Source organism: Pithys albifrons, chromosome 3, assembly GCF_047495875.1.
Source record: "Pithys albifrons albifrons isolate INPA30051 chromosome 3, PitAlb_v1, whole genome shotgun sequence".
NCBI classification, from domain to species: domain Eukaryota; kingdom Metazoa; phylum Chordata; class Aves; order Passeriformes; family Thamnophilidae; genus Pithys; species Pithys albifrons.
This window is the reverse complement of record NC_092460.1, coordinates 49,328,163-49,349,605: the sequence shown is the minus strand read 5'-3', so window position 1 is coordinate 49,349,605 and position 21,443 is coordinate 49,328,163. Positions and strand designations below refer to the sequence as shown.

Sequence of the window (21,443 nt, the reverse complement as noted above, 5' to 3'; positions counted from 1 at the left end):
ATTCCCCATCTCTTCTCTTTTGGGCACATTCTTCAACATGTCCTGCAGCAAAGCTAGAGTGAGCTAGAAAATCTGGTCTCACTGAGACACAGCTCTGTCCTAAATTCAAGAATGACCAAACACACTCTCCCTGTGGAAAAAAAAAGAGCTTGCTTTATTTGTAAAGTCTACAAAATACAGAGAAGTCGGCTAGGACACATACTGTAAGTCAGAAAATAAATAAGTTTTTTTTTTGCTCTATATAAGATAAAATGTGATTTGCATATATAAAATATAAAGTACGGCTCTGTACCAACATCCTGGCTGTGCCGAGAGGCGGAATGGCAAAGAGGACGTGAAAATAACTTACGTTCGTGCAATAAATAAACCCAAGGGGAGTTGGGGTGAGGGGATGCTAACCACGGTGCCCTCTCCACGAGTGGCAGGCACCTCTCCAGAGAGGGATGGAGGCTGCAGCCAAGGGTGGCTGGCGTGGCAATACCCAGGCAGCGGCAGAACGGAGGGGCAGGGAAATCATCTACAGCAGCAGGTGCCAAGACAGGTCTGCCTCCTGTTCCCCCCCCCCCGGTGCTGCCCGTATTTAGCAAACCCAGCTCTTTAGCATTTCAGCCTGCTGAAGAGCCAGTTGTCCCAAACCAGTGTCCAAGCTGGAGAAAAACCAAAGGGAGGAGCCTACCTGCCTGCCAGGCAGCTCCCAGGAGCAGGGATGCTCTCCACCCCTACTTCTCACCTCCTGCACCTCCACCCTTCTCTGCCTCCGCAGCTCTATCTCTCAAGGGTCAGGAGCACCTCTCCATGGGCTTTGTAGGCGGTGGGGCAGCAGGGAGCGCTTGGTGGGGCCATACAAGCTGGCCTGTGCTGAGCAAAACAGTGTTTATCTCTGCTCCAGCTGCCTCCGCTTCCTTCCTGCCGGTGCTGCATTTGAGACACCCAGCCAGGCCCAGTGTCCCGTCAGCAGGAAGAGGCGTGAAGGATGTGCATGATAGGGAAAGATAAAATAGCACCACTGCTTCTCCTATTTGCAGACAACAGCCTGGGCTGACCCACTCACGTCCCCCAGTTCTCCCCTGCCCGAGGGACCCCCCATCACTGTCACCTCTGGGGTCCCCCAGCACGACAAGCTGCCACGGTGCTTTCCCAGCTTTCCCATTCCATTCACCCTTACCAGACATCAACCTGTAGCCACTTTCTCTCCCCCTCTGACCTACCATCCTTACCATCTTCATTCCCAGAGACTCCAGCCATGCTGTTACCCTCCTCCCTGCTCCAGGTGTGGTCCAAGTTGTGTGTCCAATGCCAATTTATCTTCTTCCCCTGCACTGCAAAACCTCTCTCTCCTCCTCCTTTTCCTAACACTTGCTCCTGGGACTGCCTGGCCTGCGTTCAGCTCTCACATGCCCTCCCTCAAAAAAGAGGCACCTGTTGTTTTCTTGCCAGCTTGGAGCTGTGGGATACTTCCCCACTACTACTTGTGTGGGTTTGCTCTCTCCTGTCTGCACCCCCAAGGAAGGGAGGGTTCTGTGTGGGCCACCAGTGGGGTCATGTCCTCCACCTCAGCACTCACGCTGCAGCAGCCCTCCCTACCTGGGGGACCTGCAGGTCAAGGGATGGGAGAAGGAGGATTTTGGGCACAAGTCCCAGCAGGAAGGAGGTCGAGGAGGGGCTGGGAGACAATTCATGGGGAAAGGCGCCCCAGGGAGAACTGTGCCCAGCTGGGGGACCAAGGCCAGCACTAGGAGTAGGCGGCCTGGTTGGTGCCAGACTTGACGATGGTAATGACACTGGCAGTGGCCACCTTGGTGGCAGGCCCATGGGTGGCCACAGTGCGGGCAAAGCCCTGCAGGGCCTCGTACTTGCCACGGAGGGTATCAAGCTCCAGGCGCATGGCAGCATTCTCCCGGGCCAGCTTGTCCACCTCCCACTCCAGCTCCATCTTCTGTTTCTGCAGCTCTTCCTTCTGGCAGACGCGCTTCACCCGGCAGCTGGCAGCGTAACCCCGGTTCTTCAGTGTCCGCCGGCGCTGCTTCAGCCTCGCCACCTCCTCCTTGGAGAGGCCCCGCAGGTGGTGGTTGAGCTCCCGCACAGACAGCCCCATCAGCTCCTCATCCGACAGCAGTGGTGTGTTCTCCCCCAGCTCCCGCTTCACCTGCCGGAGAGAGGGGCGGTTGCCTGAGACAGCCCAAACCAGCCCCCTGACTCCCAGCCCCCTGTTCCCACCCGTGCTCACCTTCAAGGCCTTGCTGGACAGCCCGTCTGCAGCCATCGTTCCCTCACGCTGGCCCTGTTCAGCAGCCAGGAGAAAAGCTGGTTACTGCCGGCTCCATGCCCCTCACCACCGGGCAGAGGACACAGCTCTGCTGGTCCCCTGCCCGCTGTCACATCCCCCGCCCACCCTGCACTGCGTGACTCATTCCTCTGCTTTTAAAAAAGTACGTGGTAATAATATTAATAGCAGTGATGACTGCAAGCAATAATAACAATAGGGAAAGGCTGGACCTCCCATCTCTCCTTCATCCCATCCCGAGATAGCCGGGATGCTGCTCTGCCCGGAGGACCCAAAACGCCCCAGCTGACTGCTGGGCGACCAAGGCTTCCGTGCGCGGAGGAAACCCGGGAGAGATCCGCCCGAGGCTGAAGGGAAAGTAAAAGTACCAGCCTCACGGAGCGACACCGTGGCAGGGCCACCCCGGCGGGCCCCGCGTGGAGGTGCGGCCGCAGCGCTCTGAGCCTGGCGGGCGAGGGCACCGCGGGGCCCGGAGTAGGGCTCGGGTGTCCACAGGCGCGGGGGCAAAGGGTCGGGGCCACGCAGCGCGGGCGGGCGAGAACTGGCCTCCCCGTGATTCAGCAGCACGGGGGAGAAAGGGAAAGTCATCGAAACGGCGGCGGTGCTCTCGCCGGTGGCCGGTTCTTCCCCGTGCCGGGGTTCGCAGACCTGGGGGGAGTCCGGGACACCAGGATGCAGCCCAGGAGCCTCTTCCCACCCCGGGGCGTCCCGTCCTCGTCAGGGGAGCCCTCGAAGGAGCGAGTGGGGCCGGGATAGGGCCGAGAGTGCCCTGCGAGGGATGAGGGGCTGGAGGGGGGCGGCGGGGAAGGTGGAGCCGGGACGGCTGGAAGCTGATGCAATCCGGGCCGGGGAGCCGAGGCCGGAGCCGGGGGAGCGGTGGTGGATCCCTTCAGGGCGGTGGCTGGGACTTGGGAGGAAAGCGCAGACGGCCCCGAGTGCGGACACAAACCCACCAGCGCGCCGCCCCCCGGCCCCGTCCGATCCCATCCCGTCCCAGTCCCAGCCGCGGTCCCCGCCCTCGGTGGCGGCATCGCGGCCTCTGGCCGGTGCCGACCCCCCGTCCCCTTGTCCCGGCCGCCCGGGGGGGCAGAGGCGCCGCTGGAGCGGGGGGCCCCCGGCCAGCGCTCACCTGGCGGCCGCGCCGCTCCCGCGGGGCCGGTGCCGGTCGGGACGTCGGGCGGCGCCTCCAGCCCCGCTCCCCGCGATTACTCACTCGCGGATTCTTTTCATTCATAAAAACACAGTCATGCGGTGACGTCACCCTCGCCACGCCCCCTCCCCGGTGCTGCCGCGCGGGGCGGCCGCTACTCTTAAAGTGGCCGCTGCCCTCAAAGAGCCCTGGGGTGTTCGCCCTCCCCGCGCGCTGCCGCCGTATTAAAGGGTGAATGCAGCCACGTTCCGACACCGGCGTTTTCAACCTTAATTCCAGGATGACGCACGTCCGGTGAGCGCCGCTGCCGGGAGCAGAACGCCCTTCCGAGGTGCGCCACTGCCGCTTTAAGGGGCGTGGCCCCGCCCATGCCGCCCCGCCCCTCACAAAGATGGTGCCTCCCGCCCTTCCGCCCGCCTCTCCAGGGAGGCGGTGGGTGTGGCCTGGGTCCCGCCCTCATGGCCCCGCCCTGGCAACGGCGTCGCTGATTGGTCCGCTCCGGGGGGCGGCGCCGGCGATTGGCGGCCGGCAGGCGGCGCGCGCGGGGGGCGCTGGGGGCCCGTCGTGCTTTGCCCGGACCCGCTCCCGGATCCGTTCCCGCTCCCATTCCCGGCCCATTCCTGGCCCATTCCCGGGTCCATCCCCGCCCCCATTCCCGGCCCCGCTCCCGGGTCCATCCCCGCCCCCATTCCTGGCCCCGTGTCACCCCAGCGATCCTCCGTTCTGCTTCCCAGGGGCTGGGGATCACACGCGTCCGTGGAAGGGCAGGGCCCGGGCGGAGCCTGTGGCCCCGCTTCCCTCAGGCTCAGCCGCCTGAGGCTCCGGGAAGATGCAGTTCCTCGGGCGGCTGGTGAGCACCATCAGCAGCGTCACGCAGATCTTCACCAACCCGTACCGGGTGAAAGAGGTGCCGGCGGCGGAGTACGCGGGTCACTCCTGCCTGCGGGAGGAGGGCAGAGTGGCCCTGTACAAGAACAGCCTGGCTCGCTCCTGGGATTGCGTCCTGGTGAATCCGCAGAGCCCGCAGGTCGCTGTCCGGTAAGTAGCAGACTTTGAGCCATCCCTGCTCCAGAGGGAGACCAAAGGCCCGGTACGGCTGATCCCGGGACTGCTTTACGGCTGTGGGGGGTGTGTTTAAGCAGCAGGTGAGCTATGGGGGGGTGGGAGAGCAGTGGGTGTGCTGGGGGAGGACTCGTGATCAGAACGGGACAGAGTCCAAATGCTGTGACAACGGACAGCTGTGAAGTAGTTCAGCGCATCCATAGGTACGAGCGCCTCCGCTCAGACCTGTTGGTGGTTCAACATCTGAAACACAGGACAGCTCAGACCAAAACCGTTTCTCAGGTATGGAAGATGCTCTCAGCTAATGAGACATTCTCTCTGCTTCCCTTGGAACAAGCATGACACCAGCCGAGGAAGAATAGGAAAGTTCTCAGCATTGTTGTTGGGAGAAGAGCAGTTCCTTTCAGACATATGGGATTGGGGCTGTTCCTTTGAGCAGGACCAAGCCTGTGTTTGCCTTTCCTCCAGGCTTTTCCAGCTAGACAACGAAGCAGACGCCCTGTTGCTCTTTGAGCAATATGCCCGGCAGCTGCGCCCTTTCTACGAGAGCTCGTGCCAACCCTTGTCCCTGGAGGAGCTCCAGCAGCTCAGCGACCTCCTCCGCAGCCACCCCAGCTGGTCCGCGGCACACGTCGCTGTGGAGTTCGGCCGCCGGGAGAGCTTCCGGCACAACCACATCCTGAGGCAAGGAGAGGGGGAGCAACGGTACTGGGAGGGCGGGCTGGGCCGGGCCATGTCAGGCTATCCCTTCTTGATGTGCCAAAGCAGCAGGGACTGCTTCCCGGGGAGCTTAACACCTGTGGTTCCCGAAGAGGTGAGTTGGAAGTGCTGTTCTTGCTGCCCCATGCCTCGGTGGCAGAGGTGGGGGCAGAGGGACCTGGTGGTCGCTGTGGGAGCTGAATGGCAGGTTTCAGCCTCCTGCTGCACAGCCCGGAGCTCTGGTGTTTGAGGGAAAGCATTGAAGTGTCCTGCTAGAGACACTGATTAGATTATTGTATCCCTTGTGGAGTTGCTGTCTGGAAGGGTTTGTGACTCACTTTGTAAACCACAAGAGTGCAGTACAGTAGGACTGTCTGGAAAGTTTTTGGCCACAAGCTCTTGCTCTCTTTCCATGGGGAAATTCACTGAGGATCGGGAAGTGAGGAGTTAGGGGGCTGGACAGCACTGCTAGGTTGCTGACTGTAACCTGTCCCTTGTCTGCCTTTGGGCAGGGGCAACTGGTCCAATGCAGAGGACAGAGGAAGGAGCAGTGTGTCAGGGAGAGAGTCCAGGGCAGGGCTGCTTGATGGCTGTGCCCTGTGCTCCTTCCCCACCAAGAGGCTGGACTTTTGAGAACTCTGTGATTCACACCAGATGTGGCAGATATTGAAAGTATCTCTGTATCAGCTCCTGGATGTCCTCCTTCTCCTCCTTGCAGCCATTCCTTGGCTTACCCCAACTCCTCTCTTGCAGCTGCGTGAACAGCACGGACAGCGAGGATGGCTGCACCCCTCTGCACCTGGCGTGCCGCAAGGGAGACATGGAGTGTCTCCTGGAGCTGCTGGAGTGCCATGCACGGGTGGACATTACTGACAGGAATGGGGAGACCGTTTTCCACTACGCTGTGCGAGGGAACAACCCCCAGATCATTGAGGTAGAAGTGATTTCTAGTTTGGGGAAAATGGAACCAGAATGGATTCTCTCTGTCCTGTGAGGAGAGAGACGGGAAAACAGCTGGAGACAGAGGAGGAGAAAGTCAGTTCACCTCTGTGAAATTAATGCTTGAGCCTGATTTCATCCTCTTATTTTCCTGTCTTTGCTGATGCTGTTTCCCATAAATGCACTCGATTCCACCCTGCACTGGCACAAGAATATTAAGGAAGTGTAAGCATGTGAACGTGTGAGTTCATAGTAAATCTTGAAGGTGAGAAAAGATTAATTAGGCCACAACTTACAGATGTCACACTCAAAGACAGTTTATTAAAAAACTCCATGGAGAGAGAAAAGACAGGTAAAAGCTAAGCTCTAACTTCCAATTACAGAATATATCCCTTACCTTTTCCTACCCATACCTTCATCCTATAGGTTGAATTACAGTGTCTATAAAACTCATCACAGCTTTAATTGGATGACACTTTTAGACAAATGTTCACCATTGCTATGACTATGTTATCTCAGCATTCCATTCCCATGAGTAGAATAACCCAAAGCCTTCTTATCTCCTTTGTTTTTGCTAGTTGTTGGTCCCTTTCTCACAGAATTAAACTCACACCTGCTAGCAGGCCTCAAAACTTTGTCTGTTATTCTAAAAACCCTTTTTCTCAACTAAAAAATCATTATTTATTCCTACAAGCAAGTTTCCTCAGAAAGTGTCCTTCACTGCTATTTGCATCAGGCCTTCATCCTCAGGCCTGTGGCTGTCCCTTCTCTCTCTCCTCCCAGCAGGGTGTTTGGTTTTGGGCAGAGTGCTCCTGTAGGGAAATGTGTGTTCAGGTTGCCTTAGGGGATCATGTGTTGCCCACAGACTGAAGGATGATTTGTAGCTGCCCTGGCCTCTCCTGTGCTGCAGGACCTGTTGTTTGAACTGAGTGGCTTTGTCTGGGGTACAGCAATCAGACACACTCTGAAACAAGAGGTGTTCTCAGTTGCTGAGAAGTGCTGGACAGAGTGACAGGGTTTGTAAGGGCATAGATGGCCTTACGTGTGGTTCCTGAGTGTTGGCACCCCAAGACTTGGTGGGGGCCTGAGACTGACTCTGCCATGGCTGCATCCTCAATGTACAGCGTGTTGTAACACCTCTTCCCTCATCTGTGCTGGGGTTTCCTAATGCATGATGGAGGAGGAATGAGGATCAGGGCTTGTCATGGTGTGAAGCAGAGAAGTTAGGAACTTTGTGTTGAAAAGGTATTCTTTATTTCTCTGAGGGCATCAACTTGGCTCGTTGTTAGAGAAATACTTGCAGGTCTGATCAGTCTCTTGTCTGTTTCTTTCCTCTGTTGATTTCTTGCTAAACTAGAGAAAAGAAACTAAATTCTCAGTTCTCTTGTGTGTACCAGAGCTTGGAGGGTTTCCCCAGTACAGCAGTGGGATATTTTTGTGTAACAAACCAGCCAGCAAGTATCAAGTCTAAAATTTACAGGGAGTATAGGAAAATTCCTTCAAACATACACCTACATGCATGTTTTAAACAGAATCCTGCTTTCATTTGAAAGCATCAGTGGGTTTGAAGGGGAGGTTGAGGTCCTGCCAGCTGGAGGGGCTGCAGCAGGAGGGGAAGCTGCTGGTTTCAGTTTGTGCTGTCACACACATTTAGGCTGCGCTTGGTTCAGGCAGTGGGAGAAGGTGAGAGTCTGCTGGACTGTGTCAGTCAAGGTGGTGTGAGCCCTTTTTGGCTGGGTACTGTCTCAGAAGCACCTGGGCCAGAGGAAGAGGGCACAGAGAGCAGTGATAAACCCTCTGGGGAGAGAAAACAAGGAACACTTCCATACCTACTGTGTTGGAAGCAAGGGTGGAGAAGACAGGCTGTAGCATCATGAGGAGCCCAGTGCTCTAGAGTCTGTCCTCAGAGCTCACAAGAGAGACAGTGCTCTTCCATGGCTGTCTGTCTTTATTTATCTACTGTCTGCTCTTCCCAGCTCCTGGGCAGAACCCCAACAACTGGCTTGGACCACCTGAGCCATGAAGGGCTGACCGCTCTGCACCTTGCGTGCCAGCTGGGCAAAGAGGACATGGTGCGGTCCCTGCTGAAGTGCCGTGCCAGCTGCAGCGTTGTGGGCACGCTGGGATACCCCATCCACACAGCACTGAAGTTCTCCCAGAAGGGGTATGTAACCACCTGGGCTGCCAGAACACAGCTCTCCCTCCAGTCTGGGAACCTGTCTGCCTGCTCAGCACTGTCCAAGACTGGGCCCCTTTCAGGGCTGTGCTCAGCAGGAGGTTGTCTTGTGTGGTCCTCTGCTGCATTCAAACTGGCACATGAACAGGGAAGTGCTGGTGTAGGAAAGAAAGAAATGCTTTCAGTAAAAGAAGATTTCCCCCTGAATTAATATATTATTCAGTATGACATATCAGGAGAAAGAGATTTAAAAAAAAAGTTAGTGAAATAACTTTTGTCAAAATGATCTGTGAGAAGATGATTTACTGGTACTTAAATAGCATTGCTAATTGTTTCGCCTCTGTCTTTGAGTGCTCTGATCCTAATAAGCTTTCATTGCAAAGCCTAGTTTTTCCCATCTCCTGTATGGTGAAGTGGTCTTGACTCTTAGTAACACGCTCTGGAATGGAATGAAAGGAGGAACAATGTTTTGTTTTCCCTGAAGAAATTTGATTCCCTTTGTATATGCTTTTCAATACTTACTGCTCATAGAGCTTTACAAATAGGGCTCTGAAGCCAACACTGCCTGCAGCTATCTGATTTTTCAGCATTTTGGAAAGTGCTTCCCAACATTAGAGACACATTTACAAGCCCAGAATGTGGTTAGGTCACTGAGTTTGTGCTGGGGCTCAATCTCACGTACAGGGTTTGTTTGGTGGTGTTTCAGAATGGAGAACATATGCTTATTTCCTAGTCTACCCTATCCCACCTTCTAGGCATCAGATACTGGTCCATTCACAGCAGGTGTGATTTTTCATTCAGAGGGAAGTACACAGATTCTTAATTACAGCAAGTATTCAACTATTTCAGCTCTATCTCCATGTTTCCTTGGAAAGAGAGGAGAGGAATTACCCCCCAGGTCTCGAGAGTTTCCAGAAATGCCCTATTCCTGTATCAGAGACAAATCCAGATGTTGCTCCACTACTTGAAATCTGGCAGAGATTCTCATGCTCTGAATGCTGTACTGCTTGTTTGCTTCCTGTTGCACCCACACTTTCTTTAAGGACCAAAACAAAAGTACAGCTGAGGAACTTGCAGGTGCTGCAGAGACCCTGCTGTGTTTTCTGGTTTTCCTCTGGGTGGGGACAGGTGCTGATGTGAGTGGAGGTCTTGAGTCAAGACAGCAGCCACCCATCCTGTCATCTCATTTTCTGCCAGGTGTGCCCAGGCCATCCTTGAGGTAGATGCCAGCCAGGTTTGCTCCAAGGACCCACGCTATGAAGCCACTCCACTGCACTGGGCAAAGAAGGCAGAGGTAAATGGAGCCAATCCATGGTGAGGGCCTGTGCTGCCACACTGCATGCATTTAATTCCTCCTGCTGCTAACCTGCCCCTTTCCAAGCGCATGTGCAGAGCCCTAGAACTATCAGAGCCCAGCCAGCAACCCAGTGTTTGATTCTCTTTGCCCTGTGCCAGTCAGGGCTGTTTGCCACGGGGGACAGAGCAGCAGAGCCTTGCAGTGAAATAAACTTGTGGGGTCATCCCTAGTTCTTCATCTGTGGCTGTGGAACTGTCAGCTTGTCCCTTTTCCCTTTTGTGGAGGAAATTGCAACACTGTCGATAAGCAAAGTTGCCCCTGGAGGGAGCTCTCTTCTTGTTAACCTGACAGTTTCCTGCGAGGAAACAGATTGATACCTTAAAAACTGCAGGGAAAGTGTGAGGTAGGGACAAGGTGGTGGCAGGTGGGTGACAGTCCATGTTCTACCAGAGATGAGCAGGTCAGTGATACACCATGATGAAGTACCTGAACGGTGCATGTAGCAAGCAGAGAGCATTCCTGTAGCAGGACTCTTTTCTCTCCTGCAGTATCACATCCCGTTCAGAAATGTCCTGTGGAGTTTCAGAACAGATCTAAATTTGCCTGGCTTATAAAGAGAAATTCAGGAAGCAAACTTTTTCCTTCTGAAAGGATCCTGGCCTGAGTAGGGACTGTTTTTTCTCTGTTGATCTCACCCAGTCATTGCAGTTGCATATAAATCCCAAAGCATCCAGAAGCTCTAGCCAGATTGTGAAACCAGCAGTTAGTTCTGTGGTAAAAGACAGAGAAACCCCATTTCCAGTGCTTGAAACAATTCAGCTGGCATCTGCCAGCCAACTATATCCAGGCTCCCTCCTCTTCCCCTGGTTTGCTTGCCGTAAGACATAGATGGTTTGAGTGCCCAGGTAGTTGTCCCCACAATTGCTTTATCTGTTCCTGACCTGTTACCTGCACGCTTGGGTACAGATGACACGGCTGTTGCTGGAATATGGCTCCCCAGTGAATGTGACCAGCCGCACGGCTGACATGGCTCTGCACATCGCGGTGCAGAGGGGACGCTTTGACTGCGCCATGGTCCTGCTGACACATGGCGCCCACACCAACGCCCGCGGTCAGGATGGCAACACGCCGCTGCACCTGGCCATGAAGGTGAGTTTTCTGCAGAGGCTGCTGGGCAGGAGAGAGGGTTTTCTTGAAGGGTCGAGCCAATTCTGGCTGTTGCCTTCCATATGGCGATCCCTTACGGGTGATCTGGCTGATAAAAGGAGGAGGAGGGAAGGAGTGACAAATCATGTAGCGGCTCTTGAGCTTTCTCCTGTCTCCTAGCATGACCACCTGGATATGATCAAAGCGATTGTCGTGTTTGGAGGAGATGTCGAGATCCCCAATGATTTTGGGGAGACACCAGGACTGTTGGCAGCCAGGAGCAGTAAAGGTGAGGGAGCATGTCAGCAGCCTTACAGGATGAATCTGGCATCCCATCTCCCCTTGGTGGCCAAAACAGTGTCTTGGGGAGAGGTGAAAACCTGCCATATGTGAGTGATGCTTTTCTGGTATGCTTTCCCAGCTTGTAGGTGCTCACAGGGTAGGCGCTTCCTTTGCTAGCAGAGTAGGCTTTGTATTAATAGCCATTGATGAATTTCTCTTCTGTGAGACAGAGATGCAAGAGGAAAAGCTGACACGCACTTGCACGCCCCCTCTTTCACACCATGTTGTCAGGCACTGCGGGCTCACAGCGGGATGACACAGTGCTGCTGAACTGCCCAGGCAGGAGCAGACACGGGCGGTTCTTCAGTGGCAAGAAGTGTGTGGCACACGCCCCCGCTTGAAGCTGCACTGCACTGGGTACTCCTGCTGTGCACAAGTCCTGTTGCCTCATGTTTGGGGAGAGATACCTGGGATATGTTTTCCGCTTTTCTGGGTCATTCCAGAGGTTTTGTGAGTGTCAGGCCTGCTGTGAATTAGGCAGAGCGCGTTCCGCCCTGGTGTGTGCGCGCACTGATTCTCTTTCTGATCTGTAACTCCCCCTTCGTCACCTAAGGTGCGAACCGGAAAGTGCTCTTAGACCTGCTGCAAACTGTAGGGACCGAACGCTGCCACCCACCACCCAACCCTGACTCCCCAAGCCTGGCACCATCTGCCGCCTCCTTCCTGGAAGGCCAGCCTTCCTCACGGAGCAGCTTCAACAGCTTAGGTAAAGCCTTCCTTGGCTCTCCTTTGCTCTCCTTCCTCCTTGCTTCACAGTGCTGTCTCAGATATCTTCTTCAGATGGGCTGTGCGCTGGGAACTGTCTCAGCTCTCAGTGTCTGGTGACTCTGTCATGACTCTGTTCTCATTGAACTGTTGCAGGATCCCATCTCTTTTCTTTGCTTTTCACGTGTGTGTACTCTAAACTCTTGTACTGAAAACTTCTGTTTTATGGACCTGACACAATGCAGCTCTGTTAAAAGGAGCAGAAAGACTGATTCCCTCACCCCTCTGGAAGAGGTGTAGTACTTAGCTGGTGGCATGTACTTCATGTACTGGGTCACGTACAGAAAGGATGGTACTTACTGGTCTGCCTTGAAGACCTCTCAGTGTTGTGCTGGGCATAAGGGGTTTTAGAGGTGTGATTTTTTCAGATCCTGGAGGCCAGCAGCTGGGAGAGGGAAGGAATGAAGCCTGAGGATAAGCAAGCTTGGTCACAGGATTTGTTATGCAGACGAAAAGCCTGCTTTAGGACATATGATTGTGTCATAGCCTGTGCTCTGTACTGCCCAGACTCTGTGAAGAAACACGTGGGTCTATTCTAGTGCTGGGCTTTCCACCTCCGGGAAGCTCCAGAGCTCAGGCAGAGGCAGTGGGAGGGGTTACTGGGTTGGCAGTGGGTGAGTTGACTCAGAGAAAGGTTCTCACCATCATGAGAGGAGCATGGAGGCAGCTAACAGCTGCTTATGGACCTCTTCTTGTATCAGGCTGGAGGTTTCCTCTGCCAAGGCTCTCCTGTGGGGCTAGAGGATAACCCTGGAGTGTGTCTGTGTCACCACAAATCTTACTGGCTGCTAACACCAGGACTTTCTTCTCACTATGGGCTGGTGAAGGCAACCTTTGCCCAGTTTCAGCTGTGATGCAGTGACAGAGCAAGACCCTTTTTTGTAATGAACTCTGGCCTTTGAAGAAACTCCTCACCATGTTCATTGTCTCCATCTGCTCTAGACACAGCCACCTTTCAGCCTGAGTGGTGGCAGGAGTATGTAACTTCTCTCCCCCTGTTCTTTCTTCTTTCGGTTTCACAGGCTGGCTTCTCACCTAGCCTGGATCGGTGCCCTGCACCCAGGGTGGCCTGGTTGAACATCAGCTGAGGGGTAATGACAAGCCACCCTGTCCCCACAGCTCTCCTGCCTAGGTTACCTGAAGGAGTAGGTTTAGATTTTATCTTAACAGCTTTCAGTAAACTGCGTAGTGGGCACACTCTTAGGCTCTGCCTTCTGTCTCACCCACTGTGCTCATCATCTGCTGCTACAAATCCTTTGTCTTTGCCGGTGTATCTCCAGCTGCACACTCTAAAGGATGGTGTTGCTCTTCTTTGGTTTGGAGTTTAATCTGGGGGGTACCTGTTGACTGTGGGAAAGATGGCTTGTGTCTCCTGCAGGGAACTTTATTTGACAGGGAGGGGAGTTGGAGATTCTCTCTGTGATTATGGTGGAAATCGTTTATCACACTGATGGCCCCTAATACGTTTTTCCTTCTGCATATTCATTACCCTCTAGGGTACCAGGACCTTCTGTATGTTTCCGCAACTCTTGGACAGTTCTTGAAGGCACCAGATGTTGTGGACATGCCCTGTGAGGATAGAAGAAAGTAAGTGAAGAATAGCTTCTGTCTGAGCTCCCATTCAACTTGGGAGTGAAATCTGTGTGTGAATTCTCCCCTCCCACACCCATGGGGGTGGCTTCCTCAGTGCTGATGTTTAATGTCCGTTGCTGTTTTTGCCAGCACCTTGTGATAAATCTCTGTTTCAATAAATGACTGCTGCCTGTTCTGTGTATCGCCCTGGAGCTGCACTGCAGCCTGAGCTCAGCAGGTGAACCTCTCCTGTGCCGCTGGGCACCCCATGATGGTTTGGCTTGTGATTTTCCCATCTCCACATGCTGCCCTGATGTTCACCCAGCTCCTCTGCACTTGATCTTGCACAGAGTGGAGGAAATGTTGGCACTGATGTGCTCCTGGCAGGATTTAGGGGCTGCCTGCTTTTTGTTTATGACACAGTACCCATTACTGTGTAGTAAGGGACTTGGGTGTGGTTTTGGCTAGTGACTGTCTCTTTAGTGTAGAGGTCAGAGATGGCTATGCAAGAGCAAGGGGTGTTGCACCAGCTATGGAAAGGCTTATTGAACGTGTCTCATTTGCACCTGAGACAGCACAGTGATTCATTAAATCACTGATTACACTGCCTGCAGCAATCTAGTTATTGGCATAGTCTCCTGTTCCAAGGCCATGTTCCCATGCAGTGTTCTGTGGTTTGTAATCTGTCCCAGAGCTCCCAGTCATCTATCTCCATCTCTCTCCAGTCAGGATCGCCTCCTGTGCTTGGATGGAGGGGGCATCCGGGGCCTTGTGCTCATCCAGCTCCTCCTGGCTATTGAAAAGGCTGCAGATCGTCCCATTCGTGAGATTTTTGACTGGATTGCAGGGACCAGCACTGGAGGGATCTTGGCCTTGGCTATTGTACATGGTAAGGACAGTGCAAATAGTGGGCCCCTTCTCGCTCCCATGGGCCTGAGCACCTCTGTGGAGAGCGGATGTGGGGTGGGAGCTGCCTCTCTGAGTCCTGACTCAGATGTTTTGTGCCTGCCAAAGGTGGGAAAGGATGTTCCTTAATTAAGAAAAGCCTGGACCTGGCTTTGTGCTTGCTTCTCACATCAGCTGGCTTTGAGCAGCTTTCTGGGTTTTGGGAAGTGAGTGATGGCAGAATGCAATGTTCTGTTCTTTCTGTGCTCTCCATGGGGGCCTTAGAGCAAGGTGATCTACACTTCCTGGTAGTGGGAACTGTGCTCCAAGTTTGCCCTTCCTCTGTAATCCTTCCCAGTCATGCTGCAGAGGACTAAGCAAATGACATGCAGTTTGGGAAGGGGGTGGGATTGGGAATGATGCCTCCCATCTCCTGCTTGTCCTGAAAAGTCCTTGCTCTGATGTGCTGTTTGTTCTGCCTGCCCTTCCTCCCACCCCGGCTCCTGCCAACTCTGTTGCCTGTCTCAGGGAAGTCCATGGACTACATGCGCTGCCTGTACTTCCGCATGAAGGACATGGTGTTCCGGGGCTCTCGGCCCTACGAGTCAGAGCCCCTGGATGAGTTCTTGAAGAAGGAATTTGGGGAAAACACCAAAATGACCGATGTGCGAAAACCCAAGTAAGTCCTGCCTGGGGGCTGTGCTTGCTGATGTTGTCCTGCCTATGCTCTAGACCCCTCTCAGCACACATGCTCAGCCTCTCCTTAGAGCAGATCTGCAGAAGTGTGATGTGCAAACTATTGAACCCTTAAGTACTTGGTTTTCCTTTTTACTCTTATTTTCTCATGTCCTCTTTTCTAGGGTTATGGTGACAGGGACGTTGTGTGACCGACAGCCAGCTGAGCTCCACCTTTTCCGGAATTACCCTGTACCAGTGACAAAAACCTCCACTGAATACAAGACAAATGCATCTTTCAAACCACTCACTCAGCCAGAAGGTAAATTATAGTGCACAGAAGTGCATCTGGTTGGCAGGGGAGGTGCCATCCTTCAGTGCCAGATTTCACATTCTTCCTCCATAGCTCTAAAAATTGGGGTGTCTCAGCAATAGCTCATCCCTAGTCTTGACTTGTAGCTCAGTCCTAGTGGTGGTTCCCTTTTCTCCTCTCTCCTCTTCCCTTGGCTTCGCTTGTACCAGGAACAGGGGCTGGCTAGCAGGGTTTATGAGGAAGGAGTCTGCTAAAAGAGTCCTGCATGCAGTCAGTACCTTTCCCTGGGCTCTCACAGGAAAACGCAGAAAAGCCATGTAACTGAAACATTCAGCCCCCTCCAGCTTGCTGCTTTGTCTAGCAAATGTAACTATTTCACTATCAAAGTAGCAGCAACGAAGTGGATAGAGAATAACTTTGACCTGGAATATATAGAAAGTGGTGAGAACATCTTTTAAAGCCCCCCAAAGTCATCCTATGCATCCAAGCAGAGGCCCTGCTGTTGGGAGAAAGAGGCATGTCTATGTAGGGCAAGGTTTTCAGGGGTCGCAAGCCCTCCTGCTTTGTGTTGGTGAAGGCGGCGTGCCTCTTGTGCACAGCAGAGGTGCTGCAGGAGGTCTTTTGCTTCGTCCCCCTCCAGACCAGCTGGTGTGGCGCGCTGCCCGCTGCAGCGGTGCGGCTCCCACTTATTTCCGGCCGATCGGCCGCTTCCTGGATGGAGGGCTGCTGGCCAACAACCCAACCCTCGATGCCATGGCAGAGATCCACGAGTACAACAAGACGCTGATCAAAAAGGTGAGGGAGATCCTAGCCCTGACTGGTAACTGGGTTTTTTTGGCCCCACTGAGCCTCCCTGGAAGAAGAAATGGGTTTGGGAATGGGTGCATCTTAGTGGATAAACAATTTAGCAGTATGAAGGGGAATATGTGTTGGGAATGGTGGCTGGGAGGTGAGATACTTCTTCTGACAAGGATGTGAGACAGTGAGACAGCCCTTGATGCAGCTCTGCAGGGCCTTTTTCTGGCCAAAAATAAATTGCGAAGATGTGAGTGGGGTACTCTGTGAGGCTGAAGAGTGGATGCCTTCTGTGGTGTGGCAAGTTCTTCAAAAAGATGAATAACTATTGGCAGCTATTGCTCCCTGTAGCTGGAAGGGGAGATGTGTTGTCAAAATGACTGAAGAGTTGGACTGTTTCATGGTCATCTGGTCCCAGGACTCATCTGCCAGGTGATCTCATGGGTTTGGGTGCAGTCAGGGGAACTAGGGACAGCAGAGTGCAACTGTTACAGTCCTGTGGGTTACACCTGTCTCACCAGGCCATACTTCAGGGGAGAGAAAAGGCTACAGAGCATTTTGCCTTGGCTTTCAGAGCTTCCCCAGAACTGCTGTGAAAGACATGCTCCACCCCCATTGTGTTGGTTCTTGTAACAAACCTTTCGTCTGCAGGGTCGGAGGCAGGAAGTAAGAAAATTGGGGTTGGTGGTCTCCCTGGGGACAGGGAAGCCTCCGCAGGTCCCAGTGAGCTCTGTGGATGTTTTCCGCCCCTCCAACCCTTGGGAGCTGGCGAAGACTGTCTTCGGAGCCAGGGAGCTTGGCAAGATGGTGGTGGATTGTGTGAGTACTGGAAGGAGGGGATGGGTAAAGACCCCTGGGGTTGCTTGCAGCAAGGGAGAAAAGGGTTCCAGTCCTCAGCTCCTTCCTTTTGGAAGTAAATTCTGTTTCCTTGGAACTGCTCTGACCATGGCCATGTGTCTTCTGGTATCCTGTGCAGCTCCTCACTGGCAGTGGGTAACTTAAGAATTGTGGGAGCGCAGCAGGTCTTAAAACCTGTCTGCTTCTTTGGGGTTTTGAGTTCCAAGAGAAGTTCTTGCAGCTGAAAGGGGCTGAGGACAGGAGGGTGGTCAGTGACCCTTAGGAACATTTGCAGATAAGAGTTGTGAAACTCACTGTCTTTCCAGGAGACATTCATTAGCATCTGAGCAACCTGGACCAAAAAAATAAATAATCATGCCTCGGAAAACAGCATTTCATTTTTCTTTAGAAAAGCCTTGTTATCCCCACTGAGGAAGTGAGTAAGTGCTGGAGAAGCGGGAGAGTCACAGATGAAAAGCAGTTGTTGAGAATTGTGGTTAGGAGTGTATAATAGGAATATGAGCTTGCATGCTTCAGAAAGAAGATCGTTAAATGTTGTGCATGAAAACACCCAAAATGAATGAAAACCAGAAAGATCAGAACTGAAGTTCTGACTGTGATCTTAATTCTGTTGCTTTATCTCCTTTTTAGCTTCCTAAAGTCAGAAAGTGCCCACAGTGCCTCTGCTTCCCCTGTCATTTATTTCAGAGCTCCCAGGGAAGCTGTCCCAGAATAGCCAAGAAAGCCTGTAGTAATCACAGGCTGTGCTGTTACAGGGCTTGGACAAAATGGATAGAGATAAAATTCCAAGGAGACTGTCATTCATGTCATCCTGGGAGTTTCTTTAAGGGGGTCTACTCAGTGCTGTGACATATGGAAGATCTGTAGGGGGCAATTCCTTAGGTCCCAAGGATCAGGAGCACTGTTCTTACGTTAAAAATAAAACCAAAAAAAAAAAATGAAAACTGCCCCACTCTTGGCAGTGAGCAGTGCCATCCAGGCTGAACTTGCTCCTAGTTTTCCCTTTCCCTCTGCAGCTTGTGCAATTCAACTTGGTGCCAGGGAAGGCTCTTGCTGGCAGGGGAGGAGCAGTCAGGCTGTAACTGTGGGGCTGTTTCTCCTGCAGTGCACTGACGCAGATGGCCCAGCTGTGGATCGTGCCAGGGCCTGGTGTGAGATGACGGATGTCCCATATTTCCGGTAGGAGCTTCCTTTTCACTCTCTGTACACACCTATTTTTATCCCTCTCACTTCAGACCTGGCTGTGGGATACATCATCCCAAATGGCATCCCCTCCAGAGGCATGCCTGTCCAGGCCTGTCCCCTGCCCGCTCCCCTCACGCCTCAGTGGCACAATGGAGGATGCCCTGGCCCTTTGCATGAGCTGATGCACCGAGCACACCTGGTCCAGGGCCAGTTAGCGGAGGCTTGAGGGATGCTCTCTTGCATGGTTTTTCAGGATGTGCATCCTGCCCTATTCCACCATGCACAGCTTGTTTTGAACTTGTCCCTCCTGTGCTGCGGTTGCTTAACTGTGGCTCTGCAAGCCTGATAGATAAAGGGCCAGTGAGCACCTCAGTTGGCAAAAGTCTCCTGCTTGGCAGGCTTGTGCCTGATCACCTTTGTGTCTGTGCCCACTCAGTGATGCTGTCTTGGTGTCTACAGGCTCAGCCCTCAGCTGCACACGGAGGTGATGCTGGATGAGGTGAATGACACTGTGCTGGTGAACGCTCTCTGGGATACCCAGCTGTACATCTACCAGCACCGGGAGCAGTTTGAGCAGCTCGTGCAGCATCTCTGCCGATGACTGATCTGGAGGTTCCCATTCTGCATCCCAAAGGCAAGGAGCAGCAGGCACTGAAATGGCTCAGATTTGCCCTTCAACCAAGATGTTGAGGTGGGGGAGTGACTAGTAATAATAATTATGAGGAATTAATAATATTTAATAGACAACAGTGCACATGCACATATATTCCTGAACAGCTATAAAATGCTGACAGTTATCCTTGTTCTGTAGCCCCATCTCTGCTGCTGTGCTTGGTTTTGCTGCCCTGCTGTCTAAACCAGAATCCAGAGCCCCCACCTACCTGTCTTGTGCTGTAGCAGCTGGAATGTCTCCTGTCTGTGCAGTACCTCCACTGACAAAGCACTGTGCACCTTCCCATGTCACAGAATGGCCTAAAGCCTGACAAAGCTTCAGGGATTTCTTGGCCCTTGGGTGCCAAGGTATTTCAGAGTATTGGGAAAAGGGATTATTTTTCCTTCAACACACACAGTATGAAGGGGGCAGAAATGCTGCAACTTTTTGGAGTAGATAAAACAGAGTGCTGCAGCTGGCCTTGGGAGAAGGGCAAACCTTCCCTGAGACAGTTGTCTTCTGTAGCAGCTTCTTTCTCCTGTGAGGTAGACTAGCAAGACGGATACTGACTGTACCTAGGGTGGGAGCGGAGCCCTTCCACCCAGGACTTTTCGTCCTGTGCTGCTCTTTGCTTGAGGGTTGAGATATGAAAGTCTGACTTGCAGCAAGCTCAGGATAAGGGACAAGAGCCTTGGCTTGGTAGAGAGGTTGTTCGTCTTTATTCTTAACATGGAATTGAAATGCTCTAAGGTCGGTTCCCACCAAAGAAGCTGACCCTGCAACAATTTGGATTTACTTTTTTTTACTACTGGAAATTCCACTGTGACTGCTATATTATTCATTGTTTCTCCAGTAAATTTTACATATTTATGAATAACTTATGTATGTATTTGGAGGCATTTTGAGGAGTAACAGAAAAACCTGAATCTTTAATCCTTTGCTTTTGACTGAATGGACTCCTGTTGCAAACAGTGCTCCTATGAAAAACTGACATGACCTGAAATAAAGGGATTTGCATTTGGTTTTGATGTCATGCAGGCCATGGTTGTCTTGTCTCTCTCTCCATCCTGCAAGTTTCCAGAAGGCTTATGAGCTTGCAGCCTCTGAATTTCTTGCAGGTAGAAAATCAGGAATAGGCCCCTTCAGACACAGGATTATACCAAGAGGTGAATGAACTGTCCCTGCAGACAGCCCTGGGAGCACATGTATGGTGTGAGTGCCTGATTGTCCCACAATAGTTGCAACCAGAGCAAAGAGGCTGTGGACCAGCTGCAGTATGAGGATCCTCTTGGAGGTGGCCAGGCCCAACAAGTAGCACACTGAAATCCTTTGGGATATGAAAGACTAGAGATGGGGCTTTAATTTTGGTATCCCCAAGTGATTCCCAGACAAAGTAACTGCTGCAAGCCTGCTGGACATGCTGCCCGGTGGTTCCTACATGACACCACTGAGATGCTGAGTCATGAATAGGGCTAAAAACTGATCATCTGCTTTCTGATCTTTGGTTTCACAAATGAGATTGTGAAATTAAGGGGCTTTAATGTGGAGTAAAACTTTCCTTATATAACTGAGGCCCTTCTTGTAGAAAAACAAAAGTCCTCATCTTGAGAGGGAGAAAACCTGAGCTCCTTTCTGCTTTTTGCCCCTGTCTTGCACTCTACTCCCCCGCTTTATAAGTCTGCAGGGACTTCCTGGAGCAGGTTGCTTGCATGCAGGCAGGTAGAGCAGGAAGGTTGCCGTGGTTTAACCCCATATGGCAATTAAGTACCACCCAGCCACTCACTCACACACCCCACCACACCCCTGGTGGGAAGGAGAATCAGAAAGAAAAGGTAAACCCTATGGATTGAGAGAAGAACAATTTAATAATTGGAACAAAATCTAATATTAATAATTATTATAATATTAGTAATAATAATTGTAATGATAAGGAGAGGGAGAAAGAGTAACAGGACCCAAGAGAAACAAGTGATGCACAACCCAGTTGCTCACCACCTGCTGACCGATGCCCAGCCCATCCCCGAGCAGTGATCAGCCCCTCTAGGTAACTCCCCCAGTTTATATACTAGGCATGATGTTCTGTGGTGTGGGAAATCCCTTTGGCTCTTTCAGATCTGCTGTCCTGGCCATGTGTTTTCTGGTATCCTGTGCAGCTCCTCACTGATGGAACATGGGAAACAGAAAGGTCCTTGGCTTAGAGTAAGCCACTACTTAGGAACAACTACAACACTGGTGTGTTACCAACATTATTCTCATACTAAATCCACCACACAGCACTATACTGGCTGTAAGGAGAAAACCCAATCCCAGCCAGAATCAGAGCGGCTCAGGGCAAGGGCCCTGGGTGCTGCTGAGCTGTTGTGCCCTTGGTCTGGAGAGCAGTGACCAGCCAGCCCTGCTCCTCTGCCGGCAGTAGGTGCTGGGGAGTGTGGCAGCTGCAGGCTGTGCGATCCAGTCTGCATTCATCAGCTCCTCACCTACCCAAGAGAGGCAGAATGTGGAGTCCTCCAGACCCATCCTGAGCAAAAGGCTGGGAACCCTGTGCCTGCCACTCTGGACTGGGATGGGTGCTGCCAGGGGAGGCTCTGACTGGATTTTGCTTTGTCCTTCTCTGCCAGGCGTGTGCCTGGGAGCACTTGCAATAGCAG

General features: G+C 52.6%; 2 protein-coding genes across 6 annotated transcripts; one reads left to right on the top strand and one right to left on the bottom strand.

Annotated features, from left to right (window-relative positions):
- Positions 1-130: 130 nt before the first annotated feature.
- On the bottom strand, positions 131-3,748 carry MAFF (MAF bZIP transcription factor F). The gene is made up of 3 exons (XM_071551768.1): positions 3,414-3,748; positions 2,228-2,281; positions 131-2,146 (listed from the first exon to the last, which is right to left on the bottom strand). Exons 1-3 carry the CDS (start codon positions 3,516-3,518, stop codon positions 1,733-1,735), a joined length of 573 nt encoding a protein of 190 aa, XP_071407869.1. The 5' UTR covers positions 3,519-3,748; the 3' UTR covers positions 131-1,732.
- Positions 3,719-19,817, top strand: PLA2G6 (phospholipase A2 group VI). Of its 5 annotated transcripts, none has more exons than XM_071551765.1 (17): positions 3,719-3,728; positions 4,169-4,472; positions 4,965-5,180; positions 5,949-6,129; positions 8,111-8,298; positions 9,508-9,604; positions 10,574-10,756; positions 10,934-11,042; positions 11,649-11,801; positions 13,357-13,447; positions 14,158-14,321; positions 14,846-14,996; positions 15,178-15,314; positions 15,946-16,100; positions 16,752-16,919; positions 18,064-18,137; positions 18,603-19,817. In XM_071551765.1, exons 2-17 carry the CDS (start codon positions 4,264-4,266, stop codon positions 18,742-18,744), a joined length of 2,418 nt encoding a protein of 805 aa, XP_071407866.1. In that variant the 5' UTR covers positions 3,719-3,728; positions 4,169-4,263; the 3' UTR covers positions 18,745-19,817. The 5 variants fall into 5 exon arrangements, with proteins under 5 accessions (XP_071407866.1, XP_071407865.1, XP_071407864.1 ...); XM_071551764.1 differs by having other exon boundaries at positions 3,728-3,765; XM_071551763.1 differs by lacking the exon at positions 3,719-3,728 and having other exon boundaries at positions 3,970-4,472.
- The last annotated feature ends 1,626 nt before the right edge of the window (positions 19,818-21,443 follow it).